This window comes from Anabrus simplex, chromosome 4, assembly GCF_040414725.1.
Source record: "Anabrus simplex isolate iqAnaSimp1 chromosome 4, ASM4041472v1, whole genome shotgun sequence".
NCBI lineage: Eukaryota > Metazoa > Arthropoda > Insecta > Orthoptera > Tettigoniidae > Anabrus > Anabrus simplex.
Window position 1 is genome coordinate 359,416,156 of NC_090268.1, and position 21,772 is coordinate 359,437,927.

The 21,772-nt window shown below is 39.8% G+C and overlaps 1 protein-coding gene across 1 annotated transcript in view; it reads right to left on the bottom strand.

The window, feature by feature from the left end:
- Nucleotides 1-21,772, bottom strand: part of LOC136872730 (ral guanine nucleotide dissociation stimulator-like 1) — a 528,038-nt gene that overhangs the window by 33,635 nt on the left and 472,631 nt on the right. The window contains exons 3-4 of the mRNA XM_067146557.2: nucleotides 10,185-10,381; nucleotides 898-960 (exon numbers count right to left, since the gene is read on the bottom strand). Coding sequence (XP_067002658.2) covers nucleotides 898-960; nucleotides 10,185-10,381 — 260 coding nt within the window. The remainder of the gene's footprint in view (nucleotides 1-897; nucleotides 961-10,184; nucleotides 10,382-21,772) is intronic.

Sequence of the window (21,772 nt, forward strand, 5' to 3'; positions counted from 1 at the left end):
TAGAGGAGGGATCCCTCGCTGAGTCCGAGGGAAAAGCCAACCTGGAGGGTAAGCAGATTAAGAAGAAGAAGAAATTTACGAGGGAAGGTAGAGGTCTCCCGGCTTTAACTATTTGAATCTTTTCATCAAACGAACGGCCAGTAAATGGCTTTTCATCCATCGTTAATACCACATGTGCGCAAAATATAATAAAACACCGAAAACACAATGAATTAACTCACTAGTTAGCCACAACTCAAGCGCTGGAGGTAAGTCACCCCAGTGACATTGGTCAGTTTCGTCACGTTGGGTTCTTGCTGGGGGGTAATCTGTGGGTCCCGTTTGCTGTAAAGATGCCGACTTTCTCCAAGTTGCTAACAGATGGCAGAGGGTAGCATAGGTATGGGGTGACAAATTCTGACCAAGTTTCAATTGCAGCGACATCGTTCGGAGGGTTTCAGAACTACGTCTGCCACCGAATGCAATTTTAAGATTGAATGCCTTACATCCTTAACTCCTCCATTCACTGTCTCTTTCTTCCTAGAGTGGTGTAGACGGCGAGACTACACCAGCACCACACGTAGTCAAGCAACGGAACCAGTACAGTTGCGCGGACCTTTTGAACTTCTGAGAGATGAAATCGTTAATATTTGACTTGAAACAACCTAAAATCGTACATCAGACAGTTCTTTGTGTTATCATAACGCATGCAATGAATGCCTTGCATTCAAGGAGAATACGCCCCTGGTATGCATGTATGTATGTATGTATGTATGTATGTATGTATGTATGTATGTATGTATGTATGTATGTATGTATGCATTATTCATGTATTTGTCATTAATTTTCTATAAAATTCTAAACATATCATTTAAATGATCAAATACTCAATTTTTATGAGAACAAGGACACACTCACTTTCTATGCTGCTCCTTGACAACATCTGGTAGGTCCTGTTTGTTGTAAGCTAGCTGCTCATATCTGTGAAAAGACCAATAAAAAATAAATTAATGTGTACAACATAATCTCTGAATTCAAACAGAGAAATGAACCAAACTTGACCTTTTTCTGGACAGTTTCTCATGACATATAATTAAACCAACTGTACACATACCAGTATACATAATGTTGAGAAATAAAAAATGTACAACAATAGGGCGACCATATTTTTCAGGGAAGAAAACCCGGATACTTTGATTCCAACTTAATTTTGGAACTTACCATTAATTTTTACAGTACTTAGATATTATGAGACGTACTAAAATAAATTGTAATGGGGGCTGATGACCTAGATGTTAGGCCCCTTTAAACAACAAGCATCATCATCATCATTTAAATTGTAATGGAGAAGCTGGAATTCATCTTGAATATTGGAAATATTGGAAATTAAAATCTACATTACACACAAAATAAATTATTCAGGAATGATGTAATAAATGTTAATACATTTGATCAAATAAAAATATAGCCTTATTACCTCATTACTGCAATTATTGCTAGAACATTACAGGTAGTCTTCTTCTTCCACTGTTTTTCCCATACCCTGGGGGAATTGCGGGTAAAATCTATGTCGCACACATGGATTATGCCCTGCTTTGTGGCTTTATGCCTACCGAAACGCCAAACCGAAGTGGAGAGATGTATTCACTATTGCGTGTTTCTGTGGTAGTTGGTAGTGTGATGTGTTGTGTGTGTATGAAGAGATGTGCATTGACACAAATACCCAATTACCAAGCCAGATGAATGAATTAACCAAGACGCAGGTAAAATCCCCAACCTGGCCGGGAACCAAACTCGGGACCCTCAAAACCATTCAGCCAAGGAGCTGGACTTCTCACTGAATCACTAATTCCTACAGTCAACAGTCCATGTGTCATTCATTGTTAACCAAGCACGAAAGCACTTTAGACCCTAAGATTTATCAACAGACTTATTATTAATTGACTCCAGCTGTTCTTTGTCAAAGTACCAGTGGCGGCTCGTTTGGGAGGCGCTAAGGCGCGCGCCCCCCACGGGGTTCCATTAAATTAGGGAATTTTAATCTCAAATGCTAACAAGGGAAATATTTTACTATACGATTATTATCAAGGGCGCGAGTTGTACTGTACTGCGGCCCGATGCGCTGCTGGCCCCGCGCAGGAGGGCGCTCTCTCATAGCGGACCAAATACTCCGAGTCTCGCTTGACTGGCCTTGAGGGAGCCAATCAGAGGCGCAGTAGAGATGTGCTTTTCTACGGAGATTCCGGCGCGTTTCTGCCGCGGCCTATCGTTGCAACCAACCTACCTGAAACATTGGTGATCTGATTTCTATTTAACAGGGGTCAGTTTATGCCATTTCTCTCCTAAAACTAGGAACTATTTTACTGAGGCACTTACCTGAGTTAAATGTGCCGGTATATATTTAAAATAGTCTTGTAATTTTTAGGATTATTAACTAACGAAACGAGTAACGACTGTGACGACTGTCTCCTCGCACTTGACTCATGTTGGCCATACTCACTGGAGAGCGCGATGTTTAGCTTTGTGTTGATGAATGATTTTGTGAGGTGACTGTGACAAGGTGAAATTAGGAGAAAGGTTGTGATTTATATGTAGGCGTAGTGTAATGTTTGCACTTCATACAGTATGATTACCGCCGAACATATTAAAGAACTAACTTTTCTTCTCTTTCTATCGAGAAGAAAGTCGAACTGAAGGAGTGTTTTAGGCCGACACCAGACTTCTTGTTGAAAAATCCGGAGACCAAGAAAAATGAAAATAGGGCTTTCCAAAGAAAAATGAATTCTCCTGACGTATATAACAAGAACTCGCGGATATGTGGAAATGATATCTCAGAAACCTTTTACTGCTTTCCTTGCCTGCTATTCTCCCGTTCTAGGAAAGGAGATAAATGGATCACCACAGGGGTGATATCAATAGTACCATGGACTTTAAAACGCTTGGTGACGTCAATGTCGTGTCTTGTTTAAGTGATCACTACAATGAAACTATTCGTAAACATAACTCGATCGTGGACAAGAACAGGCAAATATTATTATTATTATTATTATTATTATTATTATTATTATTATTATTATTATTATTATTATTATTATTATTATTATTCAATAATTTTCAATAATAATAATATTAATAATAATAATGTTAATGTATGATCAGTCTTCAGCCCTAAGGCTGGTTGGATCCTCAACAGCTCTGCCATCAGCGGTCATAGATGGCCTAGGCATCACTGAAGAGGCATACTAGGGAAATGAGGAGTGAGGTAGTTTCCCGTTGCTTTCCTCACTGAGCCAGAAGTTGCTGTTACATATGAGTCTGCCAAGCCCACTGAAATGCATCCACCAACCGACCCTATGAGCAACTTTTTCACACCATTCATAACAGGGACTGGCTGCAGAAGGAATGGCAATACTAGTATCACTCATAGGCCTACCTCAGTCACTTTCATATTGTCAAAGCCAAGAATAAGACAGAGACAGATCAATGAAAGAAACAAAATTGCTCTAACCCATACCAGAAGACATAGTGCACTGTAAACACTAGGTCCTGCCAGTAAAGGCATGTAATAATAATAATAATAATAATAATAATAATAATAATAATAATAATAATAATAATAATAATAATAATAATAATAATAATCAAAACAATTGCATATGCATATGCATAGCACCGTATAGTGTTCGAAGTGTGTATCGCGCCCCCCACTGCTGATATCCACGAGCCGCCACTGCAAAGTACATAACAAAAAACATATGAGCATGGTAGATTTTAAATGAATATATTTTCAAGTTTAGGCCTACTTACATCTACAGTTAAGGCCTTTCAAGATGAGAGATACGGGATAACAAATTAAGTTTCCCAAAATTCTGGACTTTGTTTCCACATCATTACATTACTGTAGAGTGAAATAGCTTTGTGATGCCCACAGTCTTATGAAAATACATATTTTTCTAACACACATCAGTTCTTACACTGCTGATAATGTTTTTGATAATAATGAACAACTGAGGAAATAGTGTACTGGTAAGCATTTTGTTTCTCGGTTAAAAACAAGTATAATTGAATGTCCTGAAAATCGTTCTTGTGACACCGGGATAATTGTGTGAAAACTGGGACTGTCCTGACAAAACCAGGATGTCTGGTCAGCCTATAGGAAAACTGAGGCATTGGTGGTGATTATTGTTTAAGAGGAAGTACAATGAGGCAACCATCCTCTATTAACATTAATCAGACATAAAAAAATGGAAGGGATCTAACACTTTGAAAAATGAAGGTTATGAACCAAAACAAGACAAGGGCCATGAAGAACATGAAAATGAAATACTCCCCAGGCCTACATACGTAATACTGTCGGGTTCGGATATAACAAGAGTTGGTCAAGGAGGTTGGATAGGGTAGACAAAAGTAAATGGAAGCAATGCCAGAATTCAGCTAAGGAATGCGAGGTCGCCACCCCACGCTCCCAAGTTAAGAGTTCTTGGGGTCCCTTTTGGTCGCCTATTATGACAGACAGGGGATACCGTGGATGTTTTTCTACCTCCCCCGCCCACAGTAGGTCGACTGAGGCCGTATCAAACTAACAAATATTAACATACTGTACCCAGTATAACAGCTATGAATTAAATAATAATAATAATAATAATAATAATAATAATAATAATAATAATAATAATAATAATAATAATAATAATAATAATGTATGTTGTATGTTGGGTATTCAGCCCGAAGGCTGGTTTGATCCTCTGCAGCTCCACCAACAGCTGTCATAAATAGCCTAGGCATCACTGAAGAGGCTTACTAGGGAAATGAGGAGTGAGGTAATTTCCCATTGCTTTCCTCACCGAGCCAGCCGTTGCTATTACATATCAGTCTGCCAAGCCCACTGAAATGCATGCACCAACCGACCCTATAAGCGATATTTTCACACCATTCATAACAAGGACTGGCTGCATAAGGAATTGTATTACTAGCATCGCTCATACCTCAGTCACTTTCATATTGTCAAAGCCAAGGATGAGACTCAAATTTGATATAGCCCATACCAGAAGACATACTGCACTGTAAACATTACATCTCGCCAGCAAAGGTGTAAATAATAATAATAATAATAATAATAATAATAATAATAATAATAATAATAATAATAATAATAATAATAATAATAATAATAATAATAATAATAATACCGGGCCGCTAATTCAAACCTTGCGCCAGTTAAAACTCCTCTACTGGAGGAAGCCTGAACTTTAACTTCCATATTAATTCAACGATTTCTCAGAAGATGTCATTACTATAAATTTTGAAGTGTTCTGAACTATGTCAGTTTCGATTCATTTTTGTTTTATCTGTAGCAAGAAGTGTAAACATTCTCTTCTAGAGGACACTACTTAAGAACTACAATTGTGCACCCTAGTGCGAAGTGAAGGAACCTTTTTTTTTGAAGAAATTTGTTCTTTATTAAATTTCTTCTTGCCATTGTTTAAGTTGGCAATGTTAACCCTTTCTTTCCGCCAGTTTTGAATTTGAGCAATAAGGAATTTCTGTAATTAATTTTCCACCAATAAGGTGTTTCTTCTTCATCTGGTGTAGAAGGTTTTGCCATTAACCAATAAAATGCTTGTGGGCGGGTGTTCTCATTCCTGAAAGGTCTCGAATGTTCCGCGAGGGTATATAAACTGCTGATTTTCGGGTCTCTGCGCCACTTCAGTAACATCTATCTTTGTGTAAATTATGTAGCAGGGGGCGGGAAGCGCCTCTTTCTTCGGGCAGCAGTTTAACCTCCAGGTAATGGCCTTTTAATAACTTCTTTTCTTGCTAGCTCAGCAGTTTAACTCTCGGGGCAGGTCCGAAGCCTTTTACCATGTAACTTTCCTCTAAAATGTAAAGACACTTGGTATCAATTCTATCTTTTTAAACTACAAATTGGGATAGAGAGTGCTTAACCCTCTCGAGCTCCCTCTCATATTGCTTTGAGGTGAACTTATTTTCACAACCGTTTCTTCCCTTCTAGTGTAATGTAAATCGTTTTCTTATATAAGTCACCTCTTTAGTATGGGATTAGCCCTTGCATTAGCGGCCTAGTGCCAAGTAGGTTTTAGTAAAGTATATTAGGAGTGCAGTTTCGCCTCCTCTCAAGTTGGTATTTTGGAGGCCACGTAATTGTCCTGTTTCTTCACTGAATAGGCCTCAGTAGGTTGGGTATTTTTACCCCTGTGTTATTTGTGTTTGGAGGTCAACTTGAAAGTGGAGTTTGGTGTGGCCTTTGATAGGCTTGAACTTAAGAGCGGGTTGCTCTTTCTTAAAATTTGTTTCTGCATGCCTCGAGGAGGCTTTACTGTGTAATTGGGAGCAAGAGCTCCTGGGCATGATTGGGGTCTTCTGCCCCTTTGTTGAATCTTGTATATCGTAAGGTTGGGCTTATAGCTCAAGAATTATGTGTCTGGCTCTTGGAGCCCAAATCCTGTAACACTGTAATTGTACATTCTCGATTTGTTGCTTTGCTACTCTGTACCTGCCATTCTTGTTATTTCTTGATTTTGCAAAGAAAATATAACCTTGTTAAATTTTATCTTAACTTTAATTTCGTATTTTGAGACCTGTTCATCCCAGCACCTTCTTTCACCTCTGCACATCCACAATACTCCGTAACAATAATAATAATAATAATAATAATAATAATAATAATAATAATAATAATAATAATAATAATAATAATAATAATAATAATAATAATAATAATAATAATAATAATCTTCAATCCATTCTGTCGTGGACCATGTCGGGATGAAGATTCTTTTTTCGATCTGCATTACGTCGTACCGACACAGATAGATCTTATGGCGACGATGGGCTAGAGGAGAGCTAGGGATGTGAAGGAAGCGACCATGGCCTTAATTAAGGTACAGTCCCAGCATTTGCCTGGTTGTGAAAATAGGAAACCACGGAAAACCATCTTCAGGGCTGCGGACATTGCGGTTCAAAGCCACTATCTCCCGAATGCAAGTTGATAGCTATTTGACCCAAACCGCAAAGCCTCTTGCTCGGTGGGGTGTACTATTCTCTTAATGTCGCCGAGTACAGCATCAGCTAATCGTTTTGATTAAGTCACTCCATGAGGCTCTTTCCAACGACTTCCAGTGTACAACCTATCTTTGTAATAGTAGGGCGTACCTGCTTGCGCTCGCAGCACATGTCCAGATTATCTTAGTCGACATTTCCGCAATTTCCCCAGGGTCAGCACAACACCAAATCGGTCTCTTTCTTAAGTTACCTTAGAAACATGATCCAGTCAACTGACGCCAGTTGACCATCTCGACATCTTTGTCTCCACAACACTTGGTCAATGTTGTGCTTGTTTCATAGCTGGCCAAAGTTCGGTGCCATATATAACACAATGGATGATGGTGCGATAAATCTTCGATTTGAGGTTCTGTTTCATCCAGTGACTGCAGGTGATGACTGTCGACTGACTTCAAGCAGACTGCATTAATCATCTCATTCATCCCTTCGATATGTACGCAAGCATAGACCCAAGATGATGGTAATGATAATAATAATTTTAATTATAATTATGTTATTAGTTTAAAGTCCGTTCTAACTGCAAACAGTCTACGACAGACGTGTTCACGCTGGACATTTCGTCCCGCGGGCGCACACCACTGTAAACGGGCGGCCAAGCAGGCGATGAGCGTATGCTATTCGGTCACAGTGACGTCGGGGTTACATCACAAGCCGTGAAGACTGGGCGAAGTTCTCCCAGTCACTCTCAATCATTGTGGTGACCCCCGAGTTTGAAATGAAGGCAGGAAATAAAGAAAAGAAAGAGGGAAGAAATCCACGTCATTTTCAGTTTACGTTGTAAGAAATAAGTTATTTATGTATTTTGACCAAAAACCGTAAGAATAGTACTTAGTGGGGCGTATTAATAATAATAATAATAATAATAATAATAATAATAATAATAATAATAATAATAATAATAATAATAATAAGTATTTTGTGACCGGTTACAACAAAGAATTAGGCCTACAACATCATGAAGGGTCGGGGGAAAAAACCAGGTAAGTCATTTTTTCATCGAAATTGAGATAATCCAACCATGCGTACCGGAAATAACATAAGTTAGGTTATTTATTTATTTGAAGGCATACTGCACAACCTAACCTAACCTAATCTACTTGGTAGATACATTTACAATGGAAATACTGTCATTCCCATCCAAGGAATTGTAAATCGTAGCGTGTAAGCTTAAACCCTGTATCTTTGTTAAATTGTAACACAAAAATGATAACGTGTCAGTTCCTTTGAATCTATAAATATAAGAAAATAAAACTGACTCTTTATATCGAGCGCGGTATAAATCAAACCGGAATATCTTGCAAAGGTCGGTTTTCTCGCAATTATAGCGTTTTACAAAGAATATTTACTGTAGTCCAATCAGCATTTCGCTGAATTTTGGGGGAGAGCTTCGTTTATCACAATTGAACGTCACTGTTCCCTTCCCTGCAAAATGTGCTCGCTCTTTCGCTTCACTGTGACGTATGTTTGCTACGTAAGCTGCCCGCATTTATGTCAGGCCTGCCGGCCACAATGGGCTAGCCTCAACGGGGCCCAGCTGAGCACCTCTAGTCTACAGATGCAATTTTGTCCCACATGAGTTTAATGTGACCTAAATTAACGACGCAAAGTTGTAGCATTTGAACACCATCGACCTCAGCCAGGATTGTAACCAACAAATATCTATATATTATAAGTGTTTACTAAAAACAGCTTTGGCAGGTCTGTCCGTCCGTTCTACTGCACCGATTTGCTTCATTTTTGTTTTATTTTCTCCGGAATTACCTACTGGTGAATCATAGGTCTCTACACTCAGCCAACTTTGATTAATCATAAAGTCAAATCATTAAATTAGCACTTCAATAATTGCAAGCTAAAGCTTACCCTAACCCGTAATGTATTCTGTATTCAGTAGGTTGCTATGCGACTAATATTTTCATTAATGTTCTGATAGGTATAGTGTATGTGATTTTCCTCCTTAGTAATGTTATTGTATGCAGCCATGTTCGATTACTACCTGTCAAACCAGAGAGTATACACTTTCTCTGATCACGGAAGAACACCATTCCCTTCTAGATTTGATTGTGATTTTCTAACCTTTCCCAGCTTCCAAATATATTCAACAGATGGCAGAGCATTGCTAACAACTGCTAAGAGAAAATTCTCCGAACAAACAGAACTCATCATGATATATGCCTGAGACATTATCTAGGAACACGTACCGAAGGATAACCTAGCTACACTAGAAAGAGTGAAGCCCATGCATCTTAAAAAAGTTCTCTGCCTGGAAAAAACCGCTTCTTTGAAATTAACCTATGAGCTCACAAGACAACCGTTCTACCAGGCGGCTCAGGAGCGCCGTACTTGTACTTATAAATGTCCCGCATGCATAAGTGATGAATGGGATATCTACCCCAACTGATTTTCACAGGGGCATTGCTGCCAGCAGCAGATACAGTGCTGCTGTTCCATACACCAGCCTAGAACCATGCGGTGGAAATCGAGGCTTACTAATGCAAGGGGTGCATTAGACCGGTAGCGCTGAGTAACATGCTGCGAGGGACCGTCCGGTTGTTCTCTCTTCGTATTGTGACGTAACCTGCCCACTGGCAGTAGTGCCCCTGTGAAAATAAGTTGGTAGAGATCCCATTTATCAAGAGATCCCATTTATCATTTGTGCATGCGGGACATTTATAAGTTGAAAGTACGGCGCTCGCGAGCCGCCTGGTATATAGAAAAACTGCGATTAAAAATGCAATTGCCTTCTATGACACAATACCAAGCTTTACGTCAAAAACTGCAGGAAAAGAAGCGAATATATGGATTCATTTTTACCAAACTGCATGGTGACGTCAGAATGGATGAATTCTGACTACGAACTGCGGCATACATAATGCACTTCTGTTCATAAAACCATCGAAAAGGGCAGGCAAAACAATGTAACTACGATAAGCATATCAAGAATAGGTGTCTGACCTATTTATAAAGAATGGTGAGGAGCAGCATGAGTCCTCTAGTATATTATTAATATAATTCATTATTTTTTCTTTAACATAAATTGTATTATTTGTCCTTGGATTTTACTGTATATAGAACAAGGGCTATTTTACCAGATTTTTGTATCTAAACTTGTAATAGTAACTTACCTGTCTAGTAAGAGGGAGAGCACCTGTTTGGTGGTAGCGAACGTGCGGTATGTGGTGAGGAACACGTTGATGTAGGTGGACTCCAACTCACCGTCATCAGTCGCCAGACTCTCCACCAGTTTCTCAAGAGTGCCGGCCTTCACGAAACGAACCCGTACTGTCTCCCATTCCAGATGAGAGATCTCGTCATCCGAGTCCTGAGGATACAAATAATCAACTTTATAATCTAGAAGAAGATTGCGAGCAATGAGAGTCCAATTATAGTCCCAGAAAATGGGATGTGGTGGAAGCTGGCAGGGATCTTAACTACATATTGTATAGAAGATGATAGTGGAATGGAGTGTGGCCTCCGAGGAGGCCTGCTGCAGGTCTTTCGGGTTGACGCCATACAGGCGACTTGCGCGTCTGTGAGGATGGGGCCCTACCTATCATGAGTTCTAATTATGAAGCCATCGGAATTAGGTTAAAATTCTCGACCAGGCCTGGGCTCGCACGCGGGACCCACTGGACCCAGCATATTAACCATTTAGCGATGGAAGCGAGCAGTGGACCGAATCTACAATCTGGCTGGGATAAGAATCAAATCCTCACTTTCTTATTTGTTAAGAGTTTCATTTTTCTTTGATATATAGTTTGGACAACATTTAGTGCTTACCTTATATGTTGTTTTTGAAACATTCATTGAGACATGAGTATGAAAAAGCAGTCTGGTCAGGGCTGCAGTTGCATTCAAGTTTTAATGTGTATGTTGTTCACCTGTTTTATGAATGGAGAGTGGAAAACCATTATGGATATTAATACTACATATACGTGCTTCATTTAGACCTAATTACAAGTAATTACATTTGGCTACGATTTTTCTTTATACCTTATATCTTATCCATGTGTTCATACTAAAATCATCAACTATTTATCCAACTGACGTAGACCTACAACTATTGTAGCATAAGGTGGAAATCTAGAAACTCTAAAAAATAAAATATAATGTGATGTTTGTGATATTAAAACCACAGGGTGCTCATTTTTTCACAGTTTTGAGATTGTTTTTCCTCGGAATCTTGTCACGGACCTATATTTCCGCCGCGAGCCGTATGAAGAGATCGGCCACTACTGGAATCAATGATGAACTAATAAAACAGTCTGCGACCTCTCGGAAAGGATTTTCAAGCGGTTTATACATCAACACGGAAATATCTGATAAAGTTTGGTTAGGTTAGGTTAGGTTAGGTACTGCCATACTATTTTGATGTAGAATAAGTTTATCGTTTCATTTCAATACTGCCCCCCTCCCCGCAACAATCTATATGTGTCGCAGAAAAAGTGTATGGCAGATTTCCTTCGACGATTTCAAAACTTAAAAATGGCGCAAAGGTAAGCGGCGCACGTATCCATCATTCTGTGGTGAAATAGGAACTGGAAGCGCACGGTAAAATTAGTATAACTCGGGACCGCGACGTGATAGCAAACACCGAAAGATATCGCTCGTTTCGTAACTTATTTATCACTCTATAGAGAATAACATCATCCGCAAAAAGCCTTACCTCCGATTCCACTCCTTTACTCATATCATTTATATATATAAGAAAACATAAAGGTCCGATAACACTGCCCTGAGGAACTCCCCTCTCAACTATTACAGGGTCAGACAAAGCTTCACCTACTCTAACTCTCTGAGATCTATTTTCTAGAAATATAGCAACCCATCCAGTCACTCTTTTGTCTAGTCCAATTGCACTCATTTTTGCCAGTAGTCTCCCATGATCCACCCTATCAAATGCTTTAGACATGTCAATCGCGATACAGTCCATTTGACCTCCAGAATCCAAGATATCTGCTATATCTTGCTGGAATCCTACAAGTTGAGCTTCAGTGGAATAACCTTTCCTAAAACCGAATTGCCTTCTATCGAACCAGTTATTAATTTCACAAACATGTCTAATATAATCAGAAAGAATGCCTTCCCAAAGCTTACATACAATGCATGTCAAACTTACTGGCCTGTAATTTTCAGCTTTGTGTCTATCACCCTTTCCTTTATACACAGGGGCTACTACAGCAACTCTCCATTCATCTGGTATAGCTCCTTCGACCAAACAATAATCAAATAAGTACTTCAGATATGGTACTATATTCCAACCCACTATCTTTAGCATATCCCCAGAAATCTGATCAATTCCAGCCGCTTTTCTATTTTTCAACTTTTGTATCTTGTTGTAAATGTCATTGTTATCATATGTAAATTTTATTACTTCTTTGGCCTTAGTCTCTTCCTCTATCTCGACATTATCCTTGTAACCAACAATCTTTACATACTGCTGACTGAATACTTCTGCCTTTTGAAGATCCTCACATACACACTCCCCTTGTTCATTAATTATTCCTGGAATGTCCTTCTTGGAACCTGTTTCTGCCTTAAAATACCTATACATACCCTTCCAATTTTCACTAAAATTTTTATGACTGCCAATTATGCTTGCCATCATGTTATCCTTAGTTGCCTTCTTTGCTAGATTCAATTTTCTAGTAAGTTCCTTCAATTTCTCCTTACTTCCACAGCCATTTCTAACTCTATTTCTTTCCAGTCTGCACCTCCTTCTTAGTCTCTTTATTTTTCTATCATAATAAGGTGGGTCTTTACCATTCCTTACCACCCTTAAAGGTACAAACCTGTTTTCGCATTCCTCAACAATTTCTTTAAACCCATCCCAGAGTCTGTTTACATTTGTATTTACCGTTTTCCACCGATCATAGTTACTTTTTAGAAACTGCCTCATACCTGCTTTATCAGCCATATGGTACTGCCTAACAGTCCTACTTTTAAGACCTTCCTTTCTATCGCATTTATTTTTAACTACCACAAAAACAGCTTCATGATCACTAATACCATCTATTACTTCAGTTTCCCTATAGAGCTAATCTGGTTTTATCAGCACCACATCCAGGATATATTTCCCTCTGGTTGGTTCCATCACTTTCTGAATCAGCTGTCCTTCCCATATTAACTTATTTGCCATTTGTTGGTCATGCTTCCTGTCGTTCGCATTTCCTTCCCAATTTACATCTGGCAAATTCAGATCTCCCGCTACAATCACATTTCTTTCCATGTCGTTTCCCACATAGCTGACTATCCTATCAAATAATTCCGAATCCGCATCAGTGCTACCCTTTCCCGATCTGTACACTCCAAATATATCAAGTTGCCTATTATCTTTAGAAATGAGCCTTACACCTAGAATTTCATGTGTCTCATCTTTAACTTTTTCGTAGCTTACAAATTCTTCTTTCACCAGAATGAAAACTCCCCCTCCCACCTTTCCTATCCTATCTCTACGATACACACTCCAGTGCCGTGAGAAAATTTCTGCATCCATTATATCATTTCTCAGCCATGATTCAACTCCTATTACAATATCTGGTAAATATATATCTATTAAATTACTTAATTCTATTCCTTTCTTTACAATACCTCTACAGTTCAACACTAACAATGTTATGTCATCCCTACTTGATTTCCAGTTCCCTGTTCCCTTATCACCGCTCCCTAGGCCATCCCGTTTCCCTGAATGTACCTCCCTATTACCCTTCCAAACAACTTTCCTAACTTATACGTACCACTGCGGTTTAAATGAAGGCCATCCGAGCGCAGATCCCTATCTCCTACCCACCCATTAGGATCTGGAAATTTCACTCCCAGTTTCCCACATACCCACTCCATAGTCTCATTTAAATCCCCAATCACCCTCCAGTCAGTATCCCTCCTACACAGTATTCCACTGATAACAATCTCCGCTTTCTTAAACTTCACCCGTGCTGCATTTACCAGATCCCACACATCTCCAACTATGTTGGTACTTATATCAGCTTGCCTTACGTTGTTGGTACCAACGTGAAACACTACCACCTTCTCCTTCCCCTCCTCCCTCTCTTCTACTTTCCTCAACATCTGCCTCAACCTAATTCCTGGATAACATTCTGTCCTGGTTCCCTTTCCTCCACACACTTTCCCCTCGTGTCTAACGATGGAATCCCCCATGACCAGAGCCTCAACCCTACCCACCTCATTTGATCCCCTCCCCTCCTGGTCAGCCCTATCTTTCCTGATAGCTGCAGAAGCTACTTCCTCCTCCCTTTTCTCCTTCCCATGACCCTGTTCCACCTGTCTTTTCCTATCCTCTACTCTACATTTGCCTTTCCTACCTTTTCCCTTCCTCCTACTTCCATGCATCTCAGCAACAGTTCCCTGTCCCTCATCTTCCCTCTGTTGTTCTACCTGGAGTGACTCGTACCGATTTCGCACAGACACCTGTCCTGAATTCTGATCCTGAATAGAGCCCTTGGCCTGCAATCTCCTTCCCCTTAGAACATTAGACCACCTGTCTTCTACAACTCCTCCCTTTCCTTCCCCTCCCTCTTGTACACCTACTGTAACCTGTACATTGTTTGAGGGAGTCCTATCTTCTTTCCTGTCTTCTGTGAAAATCCTAATTATCTCCCTCAAACTTTCCAACTCCTCCCTCATACCCCTCAATGCCTCACCACACCCACAATAAGTACACTCGCGCTCCTTAGCCATTCTTTACGGGGGGAAAATTTTAAATTAAAAAATAAAGTAACTTATTTGCAAAAAAAATAAATGAACGGAGGGATATATTGTCTGGGATAGTACACAACAATAAGGTAATTAATATACGACTACAGTACAATACTACTTTGTCGTGCTCAATTTTTTTAATCCTACAGCCCCTAACAGGATAAAAACTGCTGTTAATTACTGAATATCGAAAGTAATACACAAGAACTACACAATTCCAAACTGCAATTAAGCCTATCCTAATTTCACCAATATTTTAGTAAGAGTTTCTACGGAAACCTCTACTACACCAGTACTACACAAATATTTTATAATAATAAAATAAGCACACTAAATTCTAATAGGATATTACTCGTATACTACTGTACAGTACACTACAGTAATTTTTAAACTACTTTCAGACGTATCCTAATTACGATACCGGTACCGTACCGTATGTCACTACTAAGCACAACAGAAATGAAATTTGCAAGAACTACTGTACTCAAAGATTACCAACGAAGCTAAATGCTTAGACAAATTATTATTAGTATTAGGGTCTAATAGATACACACGAAAGATAACACACGAATATAGCAGGCAAGATACGGCACTACCTAAATGTACTGTATCTATACTACAATGTATCTACACTACACTATACTGCGTTTGATTAAATGCTTAAGTATCAAAAGGATTGCCGTACACGAAGAAAAACATGAATATAACTGGCAAGATACTATCTAATATATTATACCTTATCTTCACTACAATTCTACTGAAATGCGGTTATGTGATTATTACAGCTGGTGGATTACTATTATTTTCCCTACTCCACGGGACGGAGAAAAAAAAGTGTCCTTAATTAGGCCTACTGAAAAATACGAGGTTGTCTACAATAATTTCTCAAATATTTCTGTCAAAACTACTACTACTACTCCAGGGACTTGAACTGCAATTACTGGGATATATGAACTTTATTATTATTAGCTAACCGCTCATAAATACTGAAAGATCGAGGGAGCGAAATATAAATTACGGATACTAACTACCTACTCAGAAGTACAAATGAATGGAATACAAGGTCAGCTGATTTTTATTTATATTTACTTGACTACACTACACCCTTTGTTCACGACTGTAGCCAACAATGCAATATTTGAATATGAGGAGCGACAATAATCAATAACAATACGACTGTTAACTATTACCGTGTAATCTCTTTAACTTCCTTTTAAATGGAAGTTTACAGATATTTACAGATATTTACAAATATTTTTAAAGTTAATATTGTTACCTGTTCATTTTTTCCTGCCGCCAAGAAACTTGGCGGAGCAGCTTTCAACTTTCTTGAATATTGTAGGTCATCCGCCATTCTATATAGTATAATATAGACATAGGTCGGTGATCTTTCACCTGTCAGGGCATGGAGGTTCGCTGCAAGATCCTGCACTAATATAGTACAACTGAGAGCGCGTTATCTCTCGCTCAGGTACAGGAGTTTTATTGCGTTAATATTGCTATCTTGTTGGTTTTCTGTCTATTGGCAGATACTTTAAGACTTTCGGAAAACCACGGATACAGTCTTTCTGAAGATATAAAAAGGCAGGTGGAGAGTGAGTGACTGCCATTATAATGAAAAATGCCCAACTCGATTGTGACTGGCAGTAGGTAAGGGGGCCCGTCATCATAATGAAAATTCCTCAACTCGATTTTGACTGGCAATATGCAAGGAGGCCTTCCATTGCAATGAAAACTCCCTATACAGACCTTCACATGAGAAACGACGTAAGGTGACCTCCCCGTCAAACTTCTGGGGTAACGCTACGAGATATGCAATTTAAGAATATTTCACGTGTACATTACTTCACTTATTTTGTACAAGTTCCTTTACGTCGCATCGACATAGATGGGTCTTATGTCGACGATGGGACTAGAAATAGGCTAGGAGAGGGAAGGAAGTGGCCGTGGCCTTAATTAAGGTACAGCCCCAGCATTTTCTTGGTGTGAAAATGGAAAACCATATTCAGGGTTGCCGACAGTGGGGTTCAAACCCACTATCTCCCGATTACTGGATACTGGCTGTACTTAAGCGACTGCAGCTATCGAGCTCGGTACCTAGAATGCTGTAACAATGTAGAAACCCGTAGCGAAGAACGGGTATCAGCTAGTCTATATATATAAAATAAGGGATTTGTCTGAACATAGCTCAGAATTTAAAAATAGGCTAATTTTATTCCTGCATGCACTTTTTACTTTTCCGTAACTTCTGTCTGTCTGTCTGTCTGTCTGTCTGTCTGTCTGTCTGTCTGTCTGTCTGTCTGTCTGTCTGTCTGTCTGTCTGTCTGTCTGTCTGTCTCTGTCCGTTGACGGTGTGGGTTACTGTAGTCACGTCCTAGTTCGTGAACCATGTGCAACGGCTGAGTGGCCTAATAAGTGGTCCTAAGAGTCGCGATACCAGTTGCTACGGAATGGGAGTGGGCATCTCGGACATATTCTGAGTCGTGGCCCTCCTTGTGCTCAAGCGGCTAGGACTACACAATCCACCGGTGGTCCCTAACTCGTTAGAGGAGAGATCCTCAATTGGACTATGTGTAAGTAGGGTAGCATCCAGCTTCATGAATTTACCGAGCTCAGAACATTTTAAGCAAGCCTCGTACCTATGGGAGTAACGGAGTCCCACTCCCATTTGACAGGCGAGGCGAACGAAGTGGAATTCGATGGGGAGCTATCAATATTAATGAGGCTTGTGGAAGAAAGAAAGTAGAACTGGCTGAGTCAGCAAAAAGGATGCATCTGGATGTGCTAGGAGTAAGTAATATTCGGGTAAGGGGAGATATTGAGGAGGAGATAGGAAATTATGATATTGGGGAAGAGATACGAGATTATAAAGTGTACTTGATGGGTGTTAAAAAGGGAAGGGCAGAGTGTGGGGTAGGGCTTTAGGGCTGTTCATCAGAAGTACTATTGCACGCAACATAGTTTCTGTTAGGCACGCAAATTAGCAAATGACGTGGGTAGATTTGGCAGATGGAGGAATTAGGACGAGAATTGCCTCAGTGTATTCACCATATGAGGGTGCAGATGAGGGTGAAGTCGACAAGTTTTATGAAGCATTGAGTGATATCGTAGTCAGGGTCAACAGCCAGGATAAAATAGTGCTAACGGGCGATTTCAATGCGAGAGTTGGAAATGGAACCGAAGGGTACGAAAAGGTGATTGGTAAATGTGGGGAAGATATGGAAGCTAATACGAATGGCGAATGTTTGCTGGACTTCTGTGCTAGTATGGATTTAGCAGTTACGAATACATTCTTCAAGCATAAGGCTATTCACCGCTACACATGGGAGGCTAGTGGTACCAGATCCATAATAGGCTATATCTTAACCGACTGCGAATTCAGGAAATTTGTTAGGAATGTACGGGTTTTTCGGGGATGATACAGACCACTATATGGTCTGTAGTGAACCAAGTATCTCTAGACCTAGAATAGAGAAAGTGAAATCTGCCTGCAAACGAATAATGGTAGAAAATCTCCAACACGAGGAAATTAGGTAGAAGTACATGGATATGATTAGTGAGAAGTTCCGAACAGTGGACAGTAAGCAGGTTCAAGGTATAAAAAGAGAATGGGTGGCATACAGAGATGATGTAGTAGAAACAACAAGGGAATGCCTAGGAACAGCGGTGTGTACAGAAAAGCAAACATCTTGGTGGATTGATGAAGTGAGAGCATCTTGTAAACGTAAAAAGAAGGCTTATCAGAAACGGTTCCAAAAAAGGGCTGATGTAGACAGTGAAATGTGCGTAGATGAAAGAAACAGAACGAAACAAATAAGTTAGTTGTTGAATCCAAAAAGAAGTCGTGGGAAGATTTGTGTAATAACCTGGAAAGGCGAGTTCAAGCAGCAGGGAAACCTTTCTGGATAGTAATAAAGAATCTTAGGAAGGAAGCGGAAAAAGGAAATGAACAGTGTCTTGGGTAATTCAGGTGAACTCATAATTGATCCCAGGGAATCACTGGATAGATGGAAGGAATATTTTGAAATTCTTCTCAATGTAAAAGAAAATCTTCCTGGTAGTGTCGCGAACAACCGCACTCATGGGGAGGAGGAAAACGATAGTGGTGAAGTTACGCTTAGGGAAATGGAAAGGATGGTAAATAAACTCCATTGTCATAAAGCATCAGGAATAGATGAAATTAGACCTGAAATGATGAAGTGTAGTGGGAAGACAGGGATGAAATGGCTTCATAGAGTAGTAAGATTAGCATGGAGTGTTCGTAAGGTACCTTCCAATTGGACAAAAGCAGTAATTGCACCTATCTATAAGTAAGGGAACAGAAAGGATTTATTTATTTCATACTACCAACAGAGATGTCAGGAAATGTCAGTAAGAACTTAATATCTAAAAATAAAGTATACAAGTAGCAATCTGAATTTACAGCACATTAATACTTTTTCAAGTTCGAAGTGGACTCATGACCTAAAATACTTAACATCTAAAAATGAATAGAACTAAAAGTAGAAATACAGAAACATCAACTAAATTAAGAATTAGTATCTACAAAAGAAATAACTCAAGTCTTAAACTGACACCAGTTAAAGCAACCGACATATAAAAGAAAATCATGGAAAGTAAAGCATGAAATACATATGTTTGATAAGAGATGATTTGTGACAATCAGTATCGACAGCATAAGTACAAATAGACGCTAGTAATGAAAATTTGTATTGAACGAGAATTGTTGTAGAAAGTAACTATTATCTACCATATTATTGATAACTCTCTGGAGGTGTTTTTGATCATTTATTATACGTCTATTTAGCAATGAAGTGCTTTCAGATCTTTATAGTGAATTATGCCACTAGGGACAAACCTTTTATACTTTTTAAAGAAATGATAATGTAAGAAACGTTTCTGAACTTTCTCCACATGGTTTTGATAAGATTTATAAAGGGGAGACCAAATTACCGACGCGTACTCAAGTTTGGATCTCACCAGTGTATTGAACAGAAGTTTGAGGGCTTGGATATTATTCAGGTCTCTGGTGTGTAGAATTAAGAAGCCCAGTTTTTTGTAGGCATTATTAATTGTGTCATAAATGTGTGGGTTAAACGACAAATGGTTTGTGACGCGTACTCCTGGATCATTAATTTAATTACCTGCGTCAGTAATTCATTGTTGGTAAAGTACACGTGTTCTTTAGGGGATTTGCCGTGTGTAATTTTTAAGAAGCAACATTTCTTTATATTGAAATATAAATTATTTTCTATACTCCATTCGTACACTTGATTTATGTCGCTTTGAAGTTTGTCTATGTCTCCATCACATTTTATCTCTTTATAAAGCTTTACATCATCCGCATATATAACGCAATTTCAAAACTTAACCTTAGACGGGAGGTCGTTGATATAAAGGTTTAACAGCAACGGACCCAGGTCTGAACCCTGTGGAACACCAGAATATACAGAAAAATGTATGAATTACAATTTCGATATGCTACATACCGTTTTCTGTCGCTAAGGTCAGATTAAATCAGAGTTACCATTGGCGAAGTTATTCCAAATTTAGAGAGCTTTTTCAATAAAATATCGTGCTGAAATTTGCCACAGGCTTTCGAAAAATCTAAGTAAATCACATCAACATTTCTTTGCCTATGAAACTGCTTATTGTCGATCTACCAGGGAAAAAATCATGCTGATATTCACTTATACCCTCTTTATATGAACGAAAATACGGCAATATAAAATCTGTTCTAGGACTTTGCATGAAGCGCATAAAATACAGACAGGTCGGTAATTCTCAATCATCTTATTGTCCCCAGATTTAAAGACTGGACAAACTCTCGATATTTTCTAGGCTTTGGCAAATGTCTGCTTCTTATAGGTATCAAATTATACACTCTCAGAAGAGGAATGAGTAACAACACTTCAGAACATGCTTTTAGGATGTAGGGAGGTATCCCATCAGGACCACATGATTTTTGGACTTCAATTTTATACTAGCTGCTTTATATTCACTTCTGGTTATGAATTCTACTCCTAGGGTATCGTTTACCAGTAATCGCGGTGTATCCGGAATAACGTAAGAAGGTGCATAAGAAGAGCATGCAGATTTACACTGACTGAACAAATGTCATGGGATAGTGGAGCACTGATGCGCAGGTGTGTTGTCTGCGCATCACACGCCCCCTGTGCCAGCGACAGTTGTATAGGAGACCTTGTGAACAGTGGCTGTGCATGTGACAGGTGTAACATGGAACGTCGTCGTGAGCTAACACCCGACGCATGGGAATTGCGATTTCGGAAGTGGTGCGGGAATTCGGCTTCATACGATCAACCATGCCCAGAGTGTATCGTGAATGGTTGAATGCGGCTGTCACCGTCCACAACAGACGAACGACCGGCCGTCCAGCCACCCTCGATGACCGTGACCGGCGACATCTGAGACGGATTATCAATAGTGACAGACGGGCAACTGTGCAACAAATCACGGCTCGATTCAATACAGGCCGTGCTAGACACGTCTCCCAATGGACAATCCGTAGGAACTTGGGTTCTATGGGATATGGGAGCCGGCGCCGCACACGGGTGCCACTGTTAACCCATCGTCATCGGGCACAACGACGCGCATTTGTCGCCAGTCACCAGGGATGGACACTGGAACAATGGTGTAACGTGATATGGTCGGACGAACCACGATTTCAACTGCACCATGCCGATGGGAGGCACCGTGTATGGCGCAGACCACATGAAGCGATGGGCCCGCTTGCCTCGACGGTGTGGTCCAGGGCGCTGGTGTCTCTGTTATGGTCTGGGGTGCATTTTCCTGGTATGGAATGGGCCCCCTAGTTGTTCTGGAAGAGACTTTGAATGGTACGCGGTATGTTGAGCTGCTCGGAGACCATCTCCACCCATTTTTGGCCTTCCAGCGCCCAGACGGCTCTGCGGTGTTTCAAGATGATAACGCGCCGCCACATCGCTCCCACGTCGCCCGGGAATGGTTCCAGGAACAT